At 36.5% G+C, this 25,825-nt stretch overlaps 1 protein-coding gene across 7 annotated transcripts in view; it reads left to right on the top strand.

Annotated features, from left to right (window-relative positions):
• Positions 1-25,825, top strand: part of Msp300 (Muscle-specific protein 300 kDa) — a 1,097,375-nt gene that overhangs the window by 939,096 nt on the left and 132,454 nt on the right. For 6 of the 7 annotated variants that reach the window (XM_069830616.1, XM_069830615.1, XM_069830612.1 and 3 more), the window contains 4 exons: positions 1,441-12,027; positions 13,277-13,396; positions 20,749-20,922; positions 24,825-24,986. In XM_069830616.1, the coding sequence (XP_069686717.1) occupies positions 1,441-12,027; positions 13,277-13,396; positions 20,749-20,922; positions 24,825-24,986 (11,043 nt within the window). The remainder of the gene's footprint in view (positions 1-1,440; positions 12,028-13,276; positions 13,397-20,748; positions 20,923-24,824; positions 24,987-25,825) is intronic. The other variant, XM_069830617.1, reaches the window with a different exon arrangement.

Here is a 25,825-nt window from a genome sequence, read left to right as displayed (position 1 = left end):
GAGAAATTAAGAAAGTCGTAGGAGCTAGTGTGTCATTTTACTAGGATTTATGCTTAAAAGCAATTTTATATCTCTACATTATAATATTCTTTAACAAATGAAGTTTCAAATATTTTTATTGTGTACCATTTTAATTGATTACCGTGTCTTTCTGTCTTTACATAATTTTGTACTTTATCTTCAATTTTTTAACTGCCAGATGCAAACTGGCAATTCAAGACATTTGTTGGAAGGAATGATCTACTCCAAAGATGTGAATGCCTGAATGACACATCAGCTTATGGACATGAATTGAGAACAGTTTACTTGTGAACTTGGTTTTACCATGAAACGTTGTGTATGAGGGACCTGTGTTAATAGGCGTGAGATACACTATATGCTGTATTTCTGAAAGAACCAATTAGAAGGTGTGAAGTGGTTAATGAACATATTGCAAAATCTTTGGAGTGATAATAGGTATATTGTTTACAGTTTATTTCAGACACACTTGTTGAAAACACCGGATATTGAAACATGTTAGTTCAAAAAGTATGTAAACCTGCAGAAAATCTGGAAACATTTTGATGAAGGACTCTTTTACTTCATTGTGGTGGCTACGTGACCATTTATCAAGGTGTTTCCACCAGTCCTTCACTCTTAAACCTTGCAGCGGGGGTTATTTGAGTTCTTCTTTATTTCTTATCTGCTAAATGTGCAGTGCACCACTTTACTTTTGGATCTCTTTCTTTCATAGTTCATATTGCATCTATTTTTCATGATGTTGGTATCTTGGGTTTGCTTTTGTACTGTGGGTTTGTTTTTTTTGGGGCATAAGTTTTAATATTCTTATGTAGCAAATATATTTATTCTTATTCTCTTTCTTGTTATGATTGGTATCACTTGATTTTCAGTATAGTTTAGGTGCTTTTAAAGCCAGTCAGAATTAGTTTTGGGTTTTCTTAGTTTGAATTATTCTGACACATCTCTTTTTGCTGCACTCCTGCCCACTCCCCCATCACTGATGCAGGCATGCCGAGAGAAAGTTGTAGCCTTGCAGACCAAGATCAGTGCTCGTAATGAGCGCATCAAGCTCCTGACACAGCGGGGAACTCCAGACCTGGAGCCCTTAGACTCTTAGTTAGACTTCTCCTTCTGCCTGCCTACTCATTCATGAGATATGGAACTCAGCAATTTTTGCTTGAGTGCACTAATGATGACAAGAGAACACTGTATTTCGAAAAGTCTGTGATGATGAAGTAAACAGAGAAAGGAATTTAGATTGAAAGTGGTAAACACTAAGAATGAAATGTGAAACGTGGCCACCAGAATAAAAAAAAATAGAGAAATATATAATTAGAAGACGTTATATTTTCTACCGAAGCAAACAATTTGTGTCTGAAATCCGTCAGTGCTCTCATTGTTTATATGTATGAACCAATTGGACCGGTCACATTACTACAGGGCCTTCATTGCAAGATGGACTCCTACCGGGAACAGATCCAGGCTCTGATGGACCGGATCCACCAAGTGGACCCCTACATGGTCATCCTCCCTGAGAAAGTTGAACAGGGGACTGCAAATGGCAGTACACATACTGCTGATGTTTCTGGTGGCAGTAGAAGACATCCTAAGGCCAGTCAGCAATCGATAGTATCGAAAGTAGCAGATCTTTCAGTTCCTGTGTCGTCATCTGCTGCCACATATGCAGACATTGCCGCTGGTCGTACTAGCCCCTGTCCATTCGTAGAACAAATTGAAGAGAGGGATGACAAAATGAAGCACCTTCCTAGAAAAACTGTTGTTACTAGGACAGTAATGGAGATAAAAGATAATCCAAAGCAAGATAGGATTTCAGAAGGATTTGAAGAAACAAATCGTGAGGAAATTGCAGAGAAGGATGAAGAACTCACAAGCACTGAAGTGCATGAACTGAATAACCCAGCAAAATCTACCGAAAAAACTCAAGAAATGGGAGCACCAACAATAAAATCTACAGTTTCTGTCACAGTTGATGAACTTCAATTTGCTGATCCTCAAGTTGTAGGCGTTGTTACACGAGGAGAAAAATCACGGTCATCTCGCCGAGGTCGATCTCAACAAAGACGAGACGCTCCAGAAAGAAGAACTATAGATAAAGAACACGCTCAAATTCCGAAATCACAGCCGGATACAATGCCGCCTCTTTCTGTGAAACCTGAAGAAGAAACAGTGCAGCAGCCACATCCTACAATGAAAATGATAGCAACTGAACATGTTCCAGTGCAGAAAAAACATCATCACATAGTCTTGAAACAACCTCAGGAAACTTTAAAACCTCAAGTTCGTCGTGGCAGATCTCCAAGTCCAATGTGGAATCCGGGTTCAACATCATATGCAGACATCCTGCGGGGCCGACAAGCTGCAGAGGGGCATGAAGAAGCAGTACCAGTGACAGAAGTCGTTCCTGAGCCAGAGAAGCATGAAGATGTTAGCAGGAAAGTAGACGATAGCTATCACTACCAGCAGGAAGACTGGAGCTTACCAGTGTCGCATGACACTGTAACCAACTTCCAACAACCCGAAGAAGATTATGTTGCAGTTACAGAAGATAGCTCCGTACAAACTGTCGAAAATTATGACGTGGAGGAATCACCAAGTTTGATAGATGTAGTTGACAAAATTACCCCAAGTGAAATAGTGGAAGAAGTGATAGCTTCTATTCACGAACATGATATGAGTCGAGTTTCAGTTCCTCCAGGCATGTTCGAATACATTCAGCAGCCTCCACCTGATCTTGTAGGCTTCATTGCTTCTGGTCAACAGCTTCTCAATTCTGGACTGGGAACGTACCACACGTCTCCTCACCAGTATGTGATGGGTCATGAAAGCGATCAGGCCATTGTGTACCCTGTCACTGTTACTGCGACACAGCAACCTGTCAACCAGTACGAAACTCTGTCAATGGATTCTACTCACTATGTTCAGCCACGAATTGAACCGGTCACCTATGCTGCCCCTGTCCCTCAAGATTACGTACCACCTCAATATACTTTGCCACAGCAACCTGTATTACCTGAACCAGGAATAACTTCGTCTCCTGAGGCTACCCCTGTGCACAGCACGAAGCACTCCAAGAAAACAAAGTCAGGTCACCGTAGTCATACTGAACAGACTACCGTAGCTACTGCGGAGGTTATGCATGAGGAGGTTGTGCACGAGTCTGACAGCACTCAGCAGTTGGGAAATAATTTTGAGGCTGTGCAGGCTGAAGTTGATAAGTGTCATTTGTCATATGCTCAAATTTTAGCTCAAGGACTATGTGCGAAACCACTCCAGCCATCCAGTCAGGCAGTTAGTTTGCCTGTTAGCAAGAACGATCGATCACAATCACCACGACCATCTTCTCCAATGAGCAGCTACTCTCGAGAATGGTCAACCTCTCCTTCCCGTGATATTTTATCCACAGCAAGAGAAGAGGCAACGAAATCTAAGGTAGCTGCCAACACATCAAATGTCTCAAAGTTAGAAAACAAGAACCTAAAAAAGAAGAAAGATGCCAAAATAAAGAAGGAATATGATAGCTTAAGCCACATTAATAGTCCAGACAATGCATCATTAGGAGACCAACAGAAACAGAAATTTGACAAAGGAAAACAAAAGAAGAAGCTATCAGTACTTACTAATTTGGAATTTAATGAAAAACAAGAGCCTACTGATGACAATAAAAAGGAAGAAATTTTAGTTGCTGAGACAGAAGCTACAGCTGTTGTCAGTCTTGGAGAGCCTCTTAAAGAAACAACCAATATTAAATCAATAACTAGCAACAGCTTGGCTTCAGTCAAAGGCGACACTACCAAACCAGTAGGAGATAATCAACTACCTGTTTCACAAATATCCCAACAAAGCACTCTTACTATGGAAAGAGATACATTAACGGAACAAGATAGAAAAAAGAGACAAAAAAGGAAAAAGACTGAGAAGCATTATGAAGAAGACGAGATTGAAGTAGCTTTAAGAGAAATAGAAGAATTAGATAAATTACAGAATAAAACAAATAAGGCCAAAGTAACTGAACAAATTTCAGAAACAAAGGCAGATCCATCAAAGACAGACAAAGAAAAGTCAAAGAAGACAAGGAGTATGGTTCATGAGATAATTCACGAAAATGAACCAAAACTAACAGCAACTGTAGAAAGAGCAACAGTTGTTGAGAATTCTAAAGATCAAGAACCAACAAAAATTGACGAAAAGAATCTTGGAATTTCAAAAACGGAACAACCAAAAAAGAAGAAACGGAATGCTAAAAAGAAAGCAGAATGTTTGATTTCAAATGGTGTGACAGCTAAAGAAGAGGCGAAAGTACAGCACAGTGACAAAGGTGAAATAGTAACAAATGGAATACAAGAACCGCCATCACCAAATCAGAAAAAGAAGAAGAGAAACAAGAAATCTAAAACTGATGTAACAGCAGTCATAGCAGATGATGTAGCATCAAAAGGTTCCTTTCCTTTGGAAACTCATATTATCTTAGAAACCAATTCTGAGGCATCCTCTGAACCTGCATCTCCTGGACTGAAGAAGAGGAAACGAAATAAAAAATCAAAGAAAGGTGCAACATTTATAGTAACAGAAAAGACGGAATGCAAAATACCTGAGCCTTCAGATCTTCAGACATTGCCTGCAACTAACATTCAAACAGCCGAAAAAGAAGAACAGAAAATTACTGATGCTCAGGAAGTCCAGATTATATCGGAAAGCAATTATGAGGAATCTTCGGAGCCATCATCCCCAGGAACAAATAAGAAGAAACGCAATAAAAAAGCAAAAAAAGGTGCAACATCAAACATTACTGAAACAACAGAAAGTGAAGTACCTGAACCTGAACCAAGTCAGACTTCGTCTGCATCCAACACCGCACCAGCCGAAGTAATAGAACAGAAAGTTCCTCTCTCCATGGAAGCGCAGAGTGTACCAGAAGTGACATCAGAAGGATCGTCAGAACCACCATCTCCAGGAACAAATAAGAAGAAACGCAATAAGAAAGCGAAGAAAGGAGAAACATTAGACATTGCTAAAGCAGCAGAAAGTAAAATATCTGAACCTGAAGCTAGTCAGGAATCTTCTGAAGTTCACATTGCACCACCCGAGGAAGTACAGCTGAAGATTTCAGACTCAGTGGAAGATCAGACTGCACCAGAAGCCACTTCTGAGGGAACTTCTGAGCCATCATCTCCTGGCGTAAATAAAAAGAAACTCGGCAAGAAAGGGAAGAAAGGTGTAATTTTAGGCATTACTGAAATAGCAGAAAGTAAAGACTCTGAAACTGAGGCTAGTCAAACGTCATCTGAAATTAAAACAGCACCACTTGAAATAGAAGAACAGAAAGTTTCTGACATTAATGAAAGACAAAGTGTGCCGGAAGTAACTTCTGAAGTACCTTCTGAGCCATCATCTCCAGGAGCGAATAAGAAATATAGTAAGAAGGCAAAGAAAGGTACAACATTATACTTCACTGGAGAAGAAGAAAGTAAAGTATCTGAACCTGATGCTGCTCTGCCGTCCTCAGAAAGTATCACTGCACCAACTGAGAAAACAGAACTGAAAATTTCAGACTCAGCAGAAAGACAGGCTGTACCGGAAGTCACTTCAGAAGGTTCCTCTGAGCCATCATCCCCTGGAATAAATCAGAAACGCAGTAAGAAAGGAAAGAAAGGTATAACATTAGACATCACTGAAACAGAAGAAAACAAAAAATATGAATCTGATACTAATTTTACTCCATTAGAAAGCAATATTGCAGCAGCTGAGGAAGTAGAACTGAAGATTTCGGATTCCATAGAAACTCAGTCTGCAACAGAAATCTCTTCAGAGCCATCCTCTCCAGATACAAACAAGAAGAAACTCAGTAAGGAAGAGAAGGAAGATTCAATATTAGATATTAATGAAACAGAAGAAAGTAAAGTAGCTGAACTTGATACTAGCCAGTCATCATTAGTATCAAACACTGCACCAGCTGAGGAAGTAGAACAAATAGTTTCTGACACTACAGAGAGTAAAAATATATCAGAAACTAACTCTGAAGGACCTTCTGTACCACAGTCTCCATTAGCGAAGGAGGATAAACAGTTTCAGACAGTAAAAGAAGATACGAAATTGGTTACTGTTGAAAATCCTGCTTCTTCAGAAAAAGAGGGTGTGTCTCAAGATATTGTTCCTCTGCCATCTTCAGATTTAATCTGTGATAAACCTACTAGTTCCGATGGAAATATTGTTCAAAGAGAAGATAAGATAGGTGAACCGCAAATAGAGGTTCAATCATCGATGAATAAGAAGAAAAACAAAAAGCGTGTAAAGAAAGGAGTTGAACAATATGAATTCCCTCACCCTGTTGACAAACTCGAACCTAAAGAAGATACTATCACTTCATCTGTAGAAGTATCAACCACTGGAAAGAAATCCAAAAAGGCGAAGAAGCTGAGAATCACAGCAATGGAAAATGTAAAAGAAAACATCTTACCAGTGGCAGATCTTGCTGAAGACAAACAAAAGGAAGTTGTAAGTGAGCCAGAAATAAGAGCTCCAGATTCGTCATTTGATGTTACTGGAACCGAAATCTCTGAAGACTCTCAATCTCATGTTACTGAACCTCAGTACAAGGCTGAAAATGAAGAGTGTAAACCAGACGAAAAGAAAATGGTAGAACAAAACAAAACCGAATTATTTACAGGCGAATCTGCTCACAGTATAGACGAAGATAATAAGCAAGATGAGAAACAAGCATTTTCTGAAATTCAGAATAATGTAATCACGCCTACTGAAGAAACTAGCTCTGCTGGTATTCAGCTTGCAGATAAAGTAAAGAAAAATAAACGAGCCCATAAAAAATCCAAGAAACCGAAAAGTGAAGAAGCATTAGATAAAATTGAACATCCGTCAAATGAAAATAAAACTGAATCCTCGCTGATGAAACGAGAAGATGATCAATTGCTAGAATCGAAGAAGGATGAATTAGAAATTGCAGCGCCATTTGAGGAGACTCCAAGTGAAAAATCTGTACTTGAGACTGTGCTCTCTTCTGTCAAAAGTGATAGCATAGAAGAACAATTTTCTGCTTCTGCCGTGCATGAGGAAGGCATTCTTTTTCCGTTAAGAGAAAAAGAACCTACAGTTTCTGAGAGTGTTCTTGAAAGTCCTGATGAAGTAACAAAGATACCAAGTCAAGCACTGAGAGCTAAAGAAATTGAAGAAAAATCAAAGAACATAACAGAAGAGAACACATATATGAGCTCAATATCACTTCAAGCAAATTTTGATAAAAAAACTAAAGAGACTGAAGAAAGGTTATCTAATATAAAGATGGAAGTAGAAGATTCAATACCCAAGGAAAAAGATGTACCTTTGACTTCAGATTCAAAATTGAAACGACGAAACACGAAAAAGAAGACAAGAAGAGCAACAAATGTGGAGCCAACAGACGTGGGAATGAACGTAACACATGAAACTGGGAATGATGGTACACAATTGCCTTCACAAGAAAGTAAAGCAGACACATTCGGTATTTCCTCTCCAGTTCTGGATGGTGCCTTATTACATTCACAGTTCTCAGAAGATCCTGAAACCGTAGTGTTGACACCACAATGGATGTCGAAACCTCGGAAGTCGCTAAGTAAAGAAGCTCATACTTTAAAGCAGTCAGCCATTTTTGACTTCCCTGATCCGTCACAAATACCTCTCATATTACAAGCTACCAGCCAGGAGAGCAGTGATATTCCATCAGTTACTCCGACATCATCATCAGATTTAGAAACTGAAAAATCTCTGACCAGTCAAGAGGAGAGTATATTTGTGTCTTTACCAGGAGATGGAAATGCTGGAATATTCGGATCTGTAAAGGAAAGAACAAGGAAACCTCGAAAAATCATTGATACCATGACAGTAGATGAGAAAGCTGTAACATCTGAAATGTCCATTCGCACAGTTATACCAGAAAAGAGCATGAAAACTCTTGGTCCATTATTAGGAGATGATACCGAGAAAACTCAGAGTGAACAAGAAGAATATAAAGTATTGAAAGATAAACTAAAGAAAAAGAAGAAACGTCCAAAGATTCCAGTAGAGTTCTCAAATCCCGAGGTAAAAACAGAAGACGTTTCAATTGTAGAAGAGGCAGAGATAAACCAAAACGCTGCTTCGGTTTCTACACAAGCGATATCAGAGACAAAAGAATTGATTGATTTGAACACCGAAACCACCAAACAAGTTCTAGACTCTAAACATACAGAATCAGCACTACAAATGACAGACGTAAGAGGAACAAGAGCTGAAGAAGAGAATATATCTCAAACGACAATCACAGAAACTGATAGTCAAACAGATATTGCACAAGAATACATGATGCCTTCAGATGAATCGAAGCAAATCCACGCCAGAGTTACAGATGAAGTACCGGTACTCGTAACTTCCAGTGTTATTCCTGATGATAGTAACACTACTGCTTCTTCAAGTTCTGTGAGGAACAATGAAACAGAGAATGCTCTTGTGAAGATCCAGGAAGCAGTGTTAGCCGCGGTTGAGAGTGTTTGTGATGTGTTAACAGAGCACAAAGCAGCAGAAAATGATGCGAGAAAAGCTGAAAAATCTCTATCATTGAAAACAGATTCATTTGCGGATGCTTGGTTGGATGCCTTGGATGAACCAATGATTTTTGAGGATGATGAAGATGAAGATGATATTGAGAAGAACTTCAAAATTGAAAATGAAATTTCAGATGTTCCCACAGAGGAGATTACGTCGCAAGAGAAGGAACTGGAAAAACAAGAGATACCCATAGAGAAGACTGCACTAGAGATTATGGGTAACTCAAGAAATACTGAAAGTGAAATTTCTAATGTTCCCATAGAACAAACTGAATTTCAGGAGAAGGAAATGGAAAAACATAAGCCACCTGTCGAGAAGACTGCTGTTGAAATTAATTCAGGTAGTATTTTTAACGATCCATCTACTGCAGAGCTTATTGTACAAGAATTAAAACCGTGTTATTATGAATGCAAGGATGCCGAAATACACTGGCAGGAAAAAGTAGCGCAAGAGATGTTGAAAGTTCCGTGTGCTGTTTCTGTTAGTGAAGAGAAACATAAATGCGTAATAGACAAGTCATCAGAAACAGAAGAAAGTGAAACAACAGAACGGATGAAACCAGAAGAACCTAAAGGTGAAACACAGAGGAAAGAACTTTCATATGAAATCCCAACTTACGATATGCATGTAATGCTGGATGCTGAAAGGAGATTACATGAAATGTGGGCACAAAATAATCTACCAACTCAGCAGAAGATGCCTGAAAAACTACAAAGAACCATTTTCCATGCAGAGAATAAAGTAATAGAATTCATGGAAGAACAATATTTGGAAATGAGGACAAATTCTGAAAATTCACTTAAAAATATAGAAGAAATTACATCATCTGATGAACTGACGAACACTTCTTCAAATTTAGAAATTGATACAAAAACACATAAAAGTGAAGCTGTAATAGTCGATATCTTACCATTGCCTGAGGAGCAGTTGTCTGATGATATAGTGCCAGAACCAACAGAAAATGCTGTAATGCTTGAACATGAACCTGTAGAACTACAGAAGATTGACAAACATGAACTTCCATTAAAACTTGATGAAGGCATTGGGTTCCCAATTGGTCTTGAGAAAGAGAAAGAGAAAGAGAAAGGGAAAGGGAAAGAGAAAGAGAAGGAGAAAGAGAAAGAGAAAGAGAAAGAGAAAGAGAAAGAGAAAGAGAAAGAGAAAGAGAAAGAGAAAGAGAAAGAGAAAGAGAAAGAGAAAGAGATAGAGATAGAGAAAGCAGAGCCAGTTGTCAATTTATATAAAGAGAATATGTGGTTAGAGTCTTATAAATTTTTGGATGCTGAGAGGAAATGGAGAGAATTTACTACTGGAAGCTTACCAGAACAAAACATGGCAGCTCAAAAAGAACAAAGTAATGAAGGAAGTCAGGAAGAGCCGTCCAAGCAAACAGAAACTCAAGTTTCTAAAATTGAAACAACTGATGTGAAACCTCCAAATGATAAGGATATAAAATTACAAAGTGGCAAACAGAAAGAAGAAAAGAGTATTATAACAGTCGATAGTGAAAAACAGACATCACCCCAATATGATCGTGATGCTGAAAAACGTTACTGTTATTATGATGTGAGCGGTATTCATGATGCTGAAAGTCTGCTCATAAAACAAGTGGCAAATACAGACATGGTAGTGTCTGAAAGAATAGAAGAAAAGAAACTCAGTGAAGGACATTCCCATAAACAAGATGATAAAATAATTCAAGAAGAACCAATTGGAGTTGACATGATAGTGTCTGAAAGAATAGAAGAAAAGAAACTCAGTGAAGAACATTTCCCTAAACAAGATGATAAAATAATTCAAGAAGAACCAATTGGAATTGATATGATAGTATCTGAAAGAATAGAAGAAAAGAAACTCAGTGAAGAACATTTCCCTAAACAAGATGATAAAATAATTCAAGAAGAACCAATTGGAGTTGACATGATAGTATCTGAAAGAATAGAAGAAAAGAAACTCAGTGAAGAACATTTCCCTAAACAAGATGATAAAATAATTCAAGAAGAACCAATTGGAGTTAAAGACAATAATGCAGAAAATAACTACCGTTTTTATGACATGCAAAGAATCGCTGAAGCAGAGAGGCAGTATCAGGAATCTGTGTCTAAAAATTTGGACACAAATATTGAGACATTGCCAGATGTAGCTACACCAGTTGAGGCACATACTTCTGATACATTTTATTGTAAAGAAATGCCACCATCAGAAGAGTCAACAAATCAACTTCCTAAAACTTGGGCCACTGTCGTCGCCTCGAAAAAACCAGACTCTTCACCAGTTCCTGAGGAAAAACAGCATGACGTAACTACTGTTCTGGATACAGAATCTATCCCTCATAAGGCAAGTGAAGTTAGAGAAATTCCACCCCCTGCAGTTCAAATACATGTGCAAGAAGCTGAAAAAGAAGAGATCATCACACCATTGATTGAAGTTGATCCAGAAGGATTTATCGAATTTGTGCCTAAGAAGGAATTGAGAAAACGTAAGTCACGATCAAGATCCAGATCTCGCTGCAAAGATGACACCATTTCTGTACAGAAATTACAAGAGGAAAAGAAGGAAAGTGGAACTCCTGAGGAAGAAAAATCCAGCGAATCTTTGAAAAAAGATAATACAGAGTTACTTGCTAATCTTTCACTAGAAGAACTTGATTCCCATCATATTGATATCATCAAAGAAAAAGAAGAGGAATCATTAAACATCATTACCACACCTCATGAAGATGATGTTGATTCGAAATCTGACAAAGATGCAAGAAAGAAGAAAAAAGGACAACAGAAATCTGCAAAGACTCCAACACCAAAACTGCAACATGAAGGAAGAAGAAAGAAGCCTCTTTCTGAGAGTGAGCAGGAAGTAGAAGATAGTCTTCGTATAATTGAAAGAGAAGAAATTCTTCAACGCTATTTGCCAATTGATGGAGGGTTTTGGTTAGATAAATGGCGTTACCATGATAGCGAGTGTCAGTGGCAGGAAGCTCTATCTGAATCTTTGAAAAAGCTTCCTCCTACCACTGCATCTGAAGAAACGACGACAGATGAAACGCATGACCGTAAAGATGATTCCGATGGTGGTGGTAGTGGCTCCAGTTCCCCAGGCCCGCATACTCCCAAGGGAAGTGGTGGTGGCGGAGACAGAGGTCCGTCAGATTTCAGAACAGAGCAGTTGAGTGCTGATCTACCAGGTGGTATCTGCAGCTGGCCTGACGAAAGCACATACCTGGCCGGTCCAGATGTACTAGTGGTATATACATCTGAGGACGAGGCTTTGCAGGAGCATACATCTCGTCTTGCACACAGAGTAGCTGAGGAAGTCATCACAGACTTAGATGATGAACAAGAACCTGAGTTTATCATCTCCCCCACAAATCAGCAATCCTATCAACCCAGTTGCAGAGAGGATGCCAGCACATCTATCCTCATGATACAGATGAAGGTCGGAGATTACAGACAACCCCTTTTCTCCATGTGTTTATGTTGTGTGTTTCTGCGTGCTTGACCCTTTGCCCCTTACACCCGAATGCTCAGTGCAAGCAAGCATTTATAAATTGCAAACTGACCAACCGGTATGGGATACTTCTCCCCTTGGTACTGCCGTTGATTGGGTATTTTGATTTTATGCTGGTAGCACGGTTCACTAATCACTAATGCTTTTTGTTGGTGTGTTTTCCTATTGTTTTATGGCCGTGTGAGAGCATTTTGAAGGACACAATGTACCTCATTCTTGTGGCAAAGTGACAAAATCTCGTATTTTTAATGTCTTTGATTTTTGTGCAGTGCAACTCTCACAGTATCCCATGTATGTATGATGAGTTCATGTCGAATTGAAAACAATTCGAAACAGTTATCAAATTAAGAAAATTCAAAACTATAATACATGGTAAAATTTTACAAAATTTATTTAAAATGTTGTTACAGAAATAAATACACGTTACTTTATTGTGATGTCACTTGTTGAATGAGATATATTGATTTCAGTAAGTTGTTGAATTTTATATTTTCTCAGCTTCGTCTATTAGTTTGTAAGGTTTTTTTCAGGAGTATTTAGTTGGTTCATTGGTTTTGTAGTATTTTAAAATAATTTATTGTGTATAATCAAAGTTGGAAACCCTTTTATTTTCTTTCCCAACAGCTAGCAATAAAAGCTGCTAACACAGCATGTATGAAATAATGGTGTCATCTGAAATCGCTGAAAATTTGTTGATATGGGTTGCTTTGGTTTTATCTTATGGTCACTTCTCACGCTACGCTCCCGCTTTACCTGATGCTCAACATGATGCATACATCGCATGTGATTTTTTAACTCTTTTGTCATTTTATCTCCAGCATGATCAAATGACACGTATGGAACGATGAAGTTTGAATATTGTCTTCTCCATCGGTAATTACCGGTACTTTCAATATAACAGTTTGAATTTGTTTTATTTCCTTCATTCTTTGATGTATTATATGTTTTAATTTCGAATGTTTATTGATATTTTATAAATACTTGAAAAGTAATGATTTATTTCGCTGTAGATTTTTGCAAGGAATATCTGAAGTAGTTGGCTGAATAGACCCTTTGTGCTCTCTGACTTGTCATTTCCATGTGATAGGACTAGAACGTTGTGTCCTGCATTTAGTGTTGGCATGTCTATTTGCGTCTTTTCTCTTCAAGTTGTAAAACAGTAAATGTCCCATTTCAGGCATCGTTAACATCAGATGTGGATACTCTTCGACACTCTGTTGCTCAACTAGAAACAAAGCTGTTTGATACTTTGTCCACCGACACTTTGCACTTAGACACTGTTGTTAAGACTTTATTGGTGAGTAATGTGTTTATATATTATTGATGTAGCTTTTATATACACATACAGTAGAATTTCTCGTATCCGGCAACTGTGGAACAAAGCCAGTGCCGGATAACTGATTTTGCTGGATAATTGGAAAATACGTACATAGGTTACGTAAAGACATACTGTACTGCAGAAATATTTTTTCCATGTTAAAATTTAGTAATTTTCATATACAGTGAATGTAAAAAGTATTCGCACGATGATTTTTTTACTACAAATTGAGACCTAAATGAAGTACTATTAACTCTTGGTATGAAATTAACTGTTCACGTATAATAATAATGCAAATACACACAATGAATTTTCATAATTTTGCGTGTAGGTTCTATCATAGTTCAATAAATTGAATACCTAACAAAAATAAACACCGTAAAAAGTATTCGCACACTCAACTCTGTTGACGAATAAAAACATTCCTGCGGAACGCAGTAGGCACATGGTACTAAGAAAACGCTTGTAATTCATGTTCGAAGTCAGTTTGATTCTAGAATCACAAGTAGTATATAGCCATCACGTCAAATGGGACCAAGAGGGAAAGAAATTCTAAGAAAGGAAGGGCTACTATCATTCGTCTGCATAATCAACGTAAAACACTGAGTGAAATATCAACGATCGTGAATAGAGGTACGTCAACCATTAAGGGAATCATAGACAGATACGGGGAAAGAAAATCGAACGAAAATTTAAGGAGAAGTGGCCGGCAGAGAAAAATGAATGAATAAAATGGTAGAGCAATCATACGAAAAATTAAAAAGAATCCATATATTAGTGCGGCAAAGCTTCAATGTGATCTCGGTATAAGTGTATGTGACAGTACAACCCGAAATTACCTAAGGAGCAGCGAATACCATACTAGAATTTACCATAGGAAATACTACATAAGTAAAGTTAATAAGAGTAAAAGATTAGAATTTGCTGAAACAAATCTTAAGCGGCCCCAAGAATTTTGGAACAATGCTTTTCACTGATGAAAGTAAGTTCAATATATTTCAGTCTGATGGGAGAAGTTCTGTGTGGAGAAAAAAAATGCTGAACTGGAAAATAAAAACACGGTGGAGTTTGAGTACCAGTATGGGGTGCATGACTTCAACATGAGTGGAGTAGTTGGCTTTTATTGAGGACAATATGGATCACCAACGTTACATTGATATTCTGAAGGGTTATGTAGTGCCTAGTGCCCAAAAAATTGGGCATCAGGGGCAATTTCATATTCATGTAAGACAACGACCATAAATGTATGGCCCACAATACTCGACTGTGGATTCTCTACAGCATCCCTTCATATCTTCAGACACCTCCCCAGTCACCAGACATCAAACCAACCGAGACCTTTGGGATTATTTAGAAATAAGACCTAGAACTAGGCATATTACCAGTAAAGAGTCTCTAAAGACTGCAATCATAGAAAAGTGAAACATCATTCCAGCAAATATTACTTCAAATTTAATTCTATCCCCAGAAGGTGAGGCTATTGCAAAGTGCAAGGGCTACCTTACAAAATATTGAAATTGAAAAGGAACTGACTAAAGTATGACCAGTGTGCGAATACTTTTTGTTCGTATTTTTGTTTGGTATCATTGTACTTTAATTAAACATAATTGTTTATTTTGAGAATTGTGCAATTAATTGTGTGTTTATATGTAAATTGTCATAAAGTTACGAAAACTATTAGTATTTTTTACGCTATTATGTATTACTGTATTACAATAATTATGAACTGATGAATGTACATTACCGTATTCAGTAGTAAAAATAAACATTGTATGTATTTCAAAACTTTATTTTTAAATATCTAGTGTGTATGTGGCATGTGCAATCCACGAAAGCCACTCACATCTTCTTTGTCCGATTCTTCCCTTTCACATGAATGATATTTTTAGCCTAGCCAAAAGTGCCGTTGTTATGGTATGGTATTGCTGGTTATTTGGGTGCTTGATACGAGAGATTTTACTGTACTCTGAGCAAAAAATGTCATATAAACATGTGTCCTAATTTCAATATTTTCAGAGTTACACTAATTTGAAGTTGTTAGTAAAATTATTTTTCTTTTTCTTTAGTTTTAAGGGTAAAAAAATATTACCGGTACAAAATAAAGAATGAACTATTCAGAAGTATCATTTCTTTAGTTGGATAGTGTTCTGAAGCTAAAAATGTGTTGTTAATTGCTTTGTACAGATTTTGTTTTTCAGTTTTAAACTGAAAATTGCATCATTCTTATGTAATTATCACAACAATTGTTACAAATCATACGACTTTAGGAACTTGATTCTTTACAGTTCAATTATGCATCTTAGTGTATAGGCTTACAAAATTTACAAGCGTGACGTAATTTTAACGATTGTTGTGATAACTGTCTAAGAAAATGTAATTTTGTAGGTACCGGTACTATAGTTAAAAATCGGAAAAAAAAAAAAAAAATCTGTACTAAGCAACTATAGGATTCACAACCCATTTTTAGCTTCAGAATACAACCTAATTAAAGAAATGATACTTCTGAATAGTTCATTCTTTATCTGTAATGTTCTTTTACCCTTAAAACTGAAGAATAATGGTATTTTACAAACAAATTCAAATTAGTGTAGCTCTGAAAATATTGAGATTAGGACACATGATTATGTATGACATTTTTGCTCAGAATGTCTTCAGAAATAAGCTCCGTAAGTGGCGGTAAATCCTCGTCAATCAACCTGTATATTTAAAAAATTTTATACATATAAAATTATTAATTAGAAATTATTTGTATTACATTATTGAAACTTTATATCTGCAAGCTTACAAGGAAGATATAAAGGAAGACAAGGGAGAAATAGAGTATTAGAGAAAGGGAAATAAAGAAATGATAAAAATTAATTAATTGAAGGAAAGAATGAAAGGAAGAAAGGAGATACAAAATAAATGAAAAATAAGAGCACTTTGAGTAAGGTTAGTGAATGTACTTACATACGAGTACATGCCAAATTATTTTTTGCTCTCCTCCATTAATTCTGGCGATTCTTAGGCCTACAGTAGATGCATTCCGTTAAAGATAATTTTGTTTCCAATTTTACAGAACAAGTTTTCGGTTACTGTACTCTTCAAGTCATTAATTATTTTTAACCTTGTCTTCTGTATTTTCGTGATCTATTTAATATAAATGAAATTTCACCTATTCAGAGTAGGTGTAACAAATACTCCATAACTGTACAAATACGTAATACATTTAAATTATTTCCTTCGAAAGAAACTAGCGAATTTCTCCAGATATTGAGTTCATTATCTATACTAATACTTTTCTCCGCAGAATAATATCTTGGTACCGGTACCTATAAGTCATGCACATGAATTACCAGTAACATTTTTTTTATTGTGAAATTAGCAAATGTACATATCTAAAAAGTATACTAAAAAAAAACATTTTGTGCATGATTCGAAATTTTCTCGGGCTTCCAGCCAGGTCATGAGTTGGTGATCCACTGGCGTTTCGAGGATGTTCATCTTCCTCATCTTCAGGGTTAAATTATATCTAAGGGTACCCAGCTCCTTAATTTGGTCATGAGTTGGTGATCCACCGACGTGGAGCTGGGTACCCTTAGATATCATTTAACCCTGAAGATGAGGAAGATGAACATCCTCGAAACGTCGGTGGATCACCAACTCATGATCTGGCTGGAAGCCCGAGAAAATTTCGAATTATCACGTCGCCAGGAAAGCTTCAGCAGTTATTTTGTGCATGGATCATGTAAGAAAATATTTCTCCTTCATTGCTGTAAACATGCCAAAAAAAAAAAACAATCACACAACTTCTGAAAAAGACTTTATCTTCGATATTGTGTCATTCTTCGTGAAGTTATTAAATGAACTTTGTTAATTGCTAGAAGAAAGAGAGAAGCTACCCTTTGGGATCTTTAGGACTGGTTATTCAAATTCAGTGACCAACAACGGGATGGTAATGGGATAAGATTTATCTTCCTAAAAATTAAGAAGAGTTTATAGTACAGTTTTTATCCTCCTAAAATGGTATAGATGTATATTGTATAAATTTGATCCTTCTTTGTGACCAAAATTTCAAGTTTATGACCAGCCTCATGGCTTAGTGGTCGGAGCTTCTGACTACAGTTCATGAGGTCCCGGGTTCGATTCCCGGTTAAAACACAGGAATTTTTCCTTAAAGGGAAATGTTCCTGTGCTCGTCCATGATCTGAAATTAGGTAAGGCTTAGGTTTAAGACCTCTCCTGGCACTTCATAATTATCCTATCATAATATCATTGGGACAGCATAACTCTGCCTTCCAGGTGCTTCAACCTCAGAAGTGGATTACAAATAAGCCAGTGCCAGGAGAGACCAGAAATGTCAAATGACAACCTAGTGGCATTGAAGAAAAGAAAATCAAGTTTATAATTTATTTCAGTGAGATGAAAGAACTTCAAAGTTACTTTACTATAATAACAAAAATAACAAACTCCAAGCATTGCGGTAATCACATAGAACGAACGCTCGTTTTGTCTCTCATTCAAAATCTCACAACAACGAATTCAGGAACAGTTTCAGCTTTGTCGAAGTGGGCACTCAATGTGCTGTTTCGTGTTTTATATGTTCATTAATTAATTTGTTTGTGTTAGTTGAATTAATTTTTTTATGCTCGACCATGCCGAAATGTAGTAATTATTCACCTGGTAGTAGCCCTTTAATGCACCTCATTAAACTACACCTATTCATTAAAGTTCAGGTGTTCAGCCAATGACAAATCACCTTTGTACCATTATAAAACCGCAAGTATCGATTATTCTCGGATATGCAATCGAAAGACAATTAGCGAAAAGTCACTGAGGCTGGAAATCCAATACTGTCGCAGAAGGTTATGTTCTGTTACTATAATAATTAGCGTTAATTGTAAATAATATTCAAATAAATTCAATTTGTCATCTCGTTTTTCAATTCTAAATCAATTACCAGGTTATATCAAGACTAATGTTCTCTAGGTTATATCAAAGTCAATGATATTCGTGCCTCGGAAAAAATCAATACTTTCGCGTCTGCGCATATCTCACAATTCAGGTCAGTTCGCTAATCACTTACATAACCATAACATGACCTACTTTTGAATAATTTCAAGTTAGAAATATGGTCGAGCATAAAAAGTCGTATGAAACTTGCCTATAATGGTAATTAAGATGCTCATATGAAAATTATGAAACTCGCTGCGCTCGTTTCATAAACAAACATACTTGCGTCTTAATTACTACCATTATAGGCTCGTTGCATAATGTACTATTATAGTGCAAGGTTTTGTTTTTCTCTTCATCGATCGAAGTATTATTAATTAACTATTAGCTGCTACTATGATTACTAATTCCGAGATCACACATTTTTTCAAAAGAAAAATACAAATGGAAGGTAATGGTAAGAACATAAATATATTGTGTATACTGTTCACTTCCACCTTATTACTGTTAGGCATTTTGTAATGGATTACTGATTATATGATTACACTCACAGTTACTAAAGCTATCAAAAATATGAAAAGGATAAAAATAATAGATTTAACATAACGCCTCAAGAAATATTTATTCCAAACGACTTCATAATATGTAATTACTGGTAACTGTTTTTCTTAAATTAAATTTACTATAATTATTTATCTGCCTCTGTTCAAAGTTTTAATCCAATAGCTTGTTGGCTTTTGAACTGTTTGTCATTGCGGCAAATGAAAACAATTTTAAGTTGATTGATAGTATAGCATGGTTAACCCCCCTCTCCCCAGTCACAATATTATCACAGTCTAGTATATACAGTCACGAAGTTTGTGTTGTGAGGGTGCTAGGAACAATAGACTGTGCCAGTACCAGTGGCGTAGCATGAAATTTTGAGCAGGGGAAGCTAATTCAAGTTGTCTTTCATGCAATATGAGAAAACGTATTACAAAAATATAGTCTTAAAATAAATAGTAGTCAATGTCAAGTCAGCAGTCGAAGATTGGTTGGAACCTCATAAGTAACACCAATAAGGCATGACCTCAAATGGTTCGTAGAAGAATATGATTTCACGGTTTACACATATCTCTAACAAATAGACTCGTATAAGCATAACAGTAGCTCACTCCCTGTAATAGAGATATCACACTATTAACGGACAATAGATACAGTATTAGTATCATTACGTAAGTATGCATCTGTCTTTTGGTTATGTCCTTCATTGACAGCAAGGGAGTCGGTCATTTGTTTTTTAGATCACACTTTTGTTCGTAAGTCAGTCTTGATAATAGAATTGTCCTAAAAAATTCAAGTAAATTGGTGTCAGGAACTGTTATTTCACTCGTTATTTATTATATCAGCCACAATGCACACTAACACTTCAACTGAACACAACTGACGAAAAGGGATAACTCGGAAACTACTTATTTTCAATGTCAAAGCTAGCTTCCTGCGAGCCTTGCGACCAGGGTAGTTTAGTTAGAAAGGGATGGAAAATCTGTGGGGTGGGTTACACAGAAGAGTGAGTGTAAGAAACCAGACTGCTTGGAAGCTGGCGTGTGCAGGCTTCTTGTTTACTGCTGCATCACAAATCATCCTGAGCTGCCGCATCACAATATTTAACGCGTAAATATAAATTCTATTAAAATTAATAAATAATTTTGTCCATAGACTGCAGGTTTATTATGAAATTATTATTAACTGGGGAAGCTGAGCTTTTTAGCTTACATTGACGCTACGCCACTGGCCAGTACTGTTTCGCATTGTCTGTAATGAGGCGATATTAGCAATGCTAGTGGTTAGCAACTATCTATGGATGCATATTTACTACGTATTGAGCTTCGTGACTGTATATACTAGACTGTGATATTATGGTAAGACTTGCTGTCATGAAAATTACACACGACAAAATTATTACCGCCTCTCACCCAAAACAAATTACGTTGTCGCACCACTGTTTCAGTTGACTAGTCCAGTAAGTTCTCTTCCCTTAGGTTTGAAGAAAATAGAGCCAACCTTGGAAATACCAGTCACATTTTTTTTTGTGTGATTATAATTCGTAGCAATGGAAAAAATGAAACCTATCTTTATTGGCAAGCCAATAGTTCAGCACAGTGCATTTAAGTTAAAGATTATGAGCCTGTATACACCTCATTAAGTCGTATGGGGAGTGGAAAGGTAGAGATTCCAAGGAAATGATATAGTCAACACAATGCCCTGACTGCTTTTTACTCCGTGAATACTCAATTTTATAGGAGGATGACCACTCAGAGTAATTCAGTATTTAAAAATATTACGATAGGAATTAAATTTTATAAGGTATGTTGCAGTAAACTTTCAGATTGATGCATAAAATTATGTTTCCTTTCCAGATCATGCTACAAGATCTTGATGCAAAAGAACAAGAAACCACGAGACTTCAAGCCGTCCTACGAGATCTTCCAGATGATGCGGATACTCATGCATTGCAAGCCTCTCTAGCAGGTGTAAGAACTCAGATCCTTACTCTGACATCTGAGATAACAGAAGGAAAAAATACAATTGAGGTAAGTTTGGTAGAACTTTTATACTTATTTTATTGTAACTATCTTGTAAGTACCACGGCAGTACCATTTTTATAAAGATGACTTTTGGAGGGGGGGAAAGCAGCTGATAGCTGTAGCCTACGTTACGTCTATAACTTTATAGCTTAAGTCTGTTTGAGTCTATTCAATGCAGTGTTAAGATTTCAACAGAAGCAGCTATCTCTTCAGAGAGCAGCCATGTAAAATTATTATGAAATTGAAAACTGTGCAATAAAATCTCTGTGCTTGTCTACGTTCATCCAAATCAGGAAGCAGACGATCCAACATCATTAGGTAAGTTCCTACGTACTTAAAATCTCTCTCTCTCTCTGATCAAATCTAACTTTTTTCTTACAATTTAGGAATTATTTTTTTCTCTTTTGACAAAGTTATATTTGGTCCTCCACCCCCGAAGAAAGTAAAGGTATCCCAAGAAGACTCTTAGGGGTCTATCTCCATCTTTTCTTGATCTCAACACTAGAATGATGTGGTGTAGTCTTAGAGTCTTTGTTCAATAAACTACACTTCACTAGCTTTCTTGTTACCCAGCAAAACAAAATATCCTATATACGTCCCTGGCGAACTTGTTAGATTTTAACACAACAATACACTCTACAAAATAGAGAAATTTGAAACCCCATACACCTGCTTCTTTATGAATTCTGCTCTTTCTTTAATCGCTGTAAACGCTTGAGTAATGTCCCGTGTATTAGGATGATTTTGTATGTACTGTATTAAAACGTTTCTTAGAATATTTACCCCAAAAACGTAAATGTTATAGTTGTTATACTAAGAGTCAGTGGTGGATGGTGAGTTTGAAAGTTGAGGAGGCCAAGAAGTGACTGATGAGAGTCTACATCTTTTGTATTAAAAATATAGGCCCTATCATGTACCTCTTTACCATTACATACTTGCACAATGAATTCACTCGACAATCCTCTTTCTTCGCAAACCAATCAATTAGGCCACAACATATTGAACAACTACTACTAGAAGAAACTAGAGACAAATCTTCTTTTATTTCTCAACTATCAATATATTTAATATACCGTAACAATAAATACATCTCGTGATGCAAAAGAAAAAATAACAGAGACACCCGCTAATAAGAGAAAAAAATCTATCAACATAAAACAAAACTTTTATGCAGGGACAGAAAACTAACAATTCATGACGCGATTTCCTAAAATGAAGAAGAAAGAAAGAGAAAGAGAGAGCTTGCTAATACAGCCGAATATAGCCAAAAGCAGCTGATTCTAGCACTACACCTGTCAGCAGCCAGCCACAAATTGAGTAGATTTTCTACAAATGTGCTTCCTATCGCAGGCTCTAGTTAGGTTTAAACACTTCGCTAACCAGCTATCTTATTTGTTGGACTGCTGTTGTCATGGTTATCGGGGAGGAGAGTCATATAGTTGCCTCCGCCATTCCACCCTCACATAGACACTGCAGGCTGCTCAATGTTGATTTTACAGGTTATAGTGATATCTGTTTCTTTTATCTGTACGAATTATTTCTACTGTCTATACCAAGCGGGCATCACCAATAATTGGATGTGGTTGGCTTGACATAACTTACATTTTACTCGTTTTGAACAGTAAAATTAATATAGAAAGAAAAAATGTCCGTCATTGGCTATAACTTGTCATTGATCTTAATTCAACTGGATTAAATATTGTTATATTGTATTCTGATAAAATATTAGGGAAGGCACAGCCTCCCTTGCCTTTCATGAAAATTCACCACTGCTAAGAGTGTTTGTATATTTGCTCAGTTTATTGTTTTTAACTGATTTCTCATGTATTAAGGGGATTTTTAATCTATTTAAAATGACTTCCAGAATTTGAATCCCCGAAGACAGCTGCATAATGTATCCTTCAGTTACCTATTACTGAAAGGGGAATATTTCGGAAACACTTTTGTCTTCTGCTTCCTGAAATTGGACCATAGATCTGTTTACACCTCAAGAGACTGAGTCCTTCCATTTTGTTAATGGATGGCCAATATTTCTTCTTCCTTAAAGTACCGGTACATGGTGTATTAAAGTGTGTAGCAGTCTATCAAGTAGCATTCCTTGTATATCTTCATACTTGATTTGTTTAATAGTTACCAGTACTTTATTAACAATTCAGAGAAGGACAAATGATTATCTTGTTGATGCTTGTGTTTTCTCACTGCACAATTCGTGGTATATTGAGTCTTTCTGTTCTACTTTATCTTTTATGCTGAAATTGCAACTATATTTCAATAGTGAATTCTCATTTCTTGTAGGTAATCAACTCATACCTACGAACATATCCTAGCCAATACGTTAATATTTACTTTTGAAACCTTTATTTAAGAATATAATAGAAATGAAATATTATTGTGTCATAACATTATTATTTTCCAGGTTAGGATGATCATCCAGCATAAAAACGTGTATTAAAAAATACAGAGCGGTTAGTAATAGCATTCGTGACTCTCAGACTCCATTCCATGCCTGTGCTATACTTCACATTACAACCAGAAAAAGGGAGCCAACATCGACACCAATAATAGCGTGCAATGTAACCCTTTTGTTGCTGAATGCATAAATTGATAATTGAAACTAATAATAATAAGCATTAAACTGTGTTAGAAGAATTTTTGAAAATTATATTCCTTAGCAGTGATACATTCTCGACATCTATGTAGAGAATTCCTATTAGGAAATATAAGTTCCTCAGGTGTGATTAAAGCAATTTCCCAACTAATATTTTATTTTATTTTCTCTATCGTGTGAGGATTATTTTTATCCCCCGCAAATAAAAATCACACAGAGGGATATCAGGACTGACCTGGGGCTACATCCCAATGCTAATAAATCTACATAACCTCAAAAATCTCTGAAATAATATCTAGTTATTCGTAGACAGTACGGTATGTGCAGTAGCAGAATCCTGTTGAAAGAATAATAATTGCAGGCATTCAATGTCTCAGTTATTCGGGAAAAGATCTTAAAATTTTTCTGCTGCTTTATATATTGTAGCATTCATAAACAATCTGTACCGGTACTCTTATTCTGTGTCCATTCAGACTACACTATACACACCAATCTTTTCACCATGTAGTGGAACTTCATGCACAAGCCTGGAGTTTTCTGTGCTCCAGTACCGATTGTTATGTGAAATGATGTAGCCTTTTATTTCAAACCTGCTTTATGCGAAAATATAATTAATTTTGTTCAGGATCACAGCATTCAGTTACAAAGTCGGACTCTATTCACTTGATCACTGATGAAGCAGTTCGTGAGCCACTGTAATTTTATACGTAGGGTTTTAATTTAAGCAGTTTAATAGCAATTCTTGCTGAGGATTTTGAAACGCCTGTTTCCTGAGCAAGCTGATGGAGAGATTTGGGTGAGGGGGGGGGTGTATTCTATTCGCTCATCTATTTCATAACATTTTCTTCCCTAGGAACTCTACGTCTGGCAACAGATTTTTTGTCTGTTTTTCGTAACTTTTTAATAAGTTGGCAAACAGTTTTCCTTTCTGGAACAGGATTACCAGGATATTTTCTTGTGAACTGCATTACCGGTACCACTGTTCTGCACGAGTTCGTTTTTATACAAATTCTAAGCCAAGCGCACAGTGATAACAGTTTCAACACAGGACTGAATAACACATCAACTCGCTAACAAACTTTAAATCAAACTAACTGGTGTAACTCAATGCCTCTGGGTGCATATTTCCTTGATTACGCATGAATTTTCACAGTAAGGAACCACACTCTGACAGCCCTGAACGCTACTAACTGCTCTGTATCATGGCCATGTGAACACATTTCTTTATTTATGTACTCATATAGCATTTTCTATACATGTAATTTTTAATGATTTCAATAATTATGATGATTTTGTGCAGATGCAGCAAACTGTTATAGAAAAACGGCTTCAAGAAGTGACGCAGTACAGTGCTCTATTAAAGGAAATGGAAGAATGGATAGAAAATGTGAAACTACTACTTAGAAGTCACACACCTCCCCTATTACCCCAAGATATTCAGGAATTACTCATGACTCAAGAGGTTAGTTACAGTGAAATTGCAGCTGAAAATTATTTTCCCAGCAATAAGTCCTGTAGGAAAGAAAAAAAAAAATCTTTTTACTTTCTGGATGTTTTAATTAACAGAGTTCTGAATTTTTTAAGAATAGATGGTTATGCTGTATGGTTACCGGTATTTATATTTGTATGCTCATGAGTGTGTTTAGGCCTATGTTAAAAAATTAGTAAAAGACACCTCCCATAGTCAGAGCTGTGATTCTAATTTTTAACAACCGATTCACTGTGCTAATTACCATAAATTTCATAATCGTAATATCAGAAATAGTAAATAAGGTACCGGTAATAATAAACAATTACAAATAAAGAAAAACTACAATGCAAGATACCACTGCAGAATTATGTGTAGAGTAATTTAGAAACTCATAAATGCTGACCGCTGTTACATCAAGTTAATTTAACATTAAATCTGAGTGGATTGATGTCTATTAGAAATGTGATCTACAGTGATGGACGTGTATACGTCACCAAACATCGTAAGATGAAGATTACATTTGTAAAGTTTCTTTCAACCCATAAGCAGTGCTGACTAGATCAGACACTATGGACAGTACTCTATAACAGAGTCGCCAGTTTGAAAGGATAATTCCAAGCCTTTGGCGTGAGACGAACTCGATAGCTCAGTGGTAGAGCGCCTGACCGGAGTACAGGAAGTCGCAGGTTTGATTCCCGCTCGAGGTTGTGAAATTTTTCTTTCATACCATGGCATGATTGTGACTATAATAGTATTTAAATTCATTAATATGTCACATCAATGGACGTGTATACGTCACCAAACATCGTAAGATGAAGATTATATTTGTA

Source organism: Periplaneta americana, chromosome 7, assembly GCF_040183065.1.
Source record: "Periplaneta americana isolate PAMFEO1 chromosome 7, P.americana_PAMFEO1_priV1, whole genome shotgun sequence".
Lineage (NCBI taxonomy): Eukaryota > Metazoa > Arthropoda > Insecta > Blattodea > Blattidae > Periplaneta > Periplaneta americana.
This window is presented reverse-complemented; position numbering and strand designations above follow the sequence as displayed.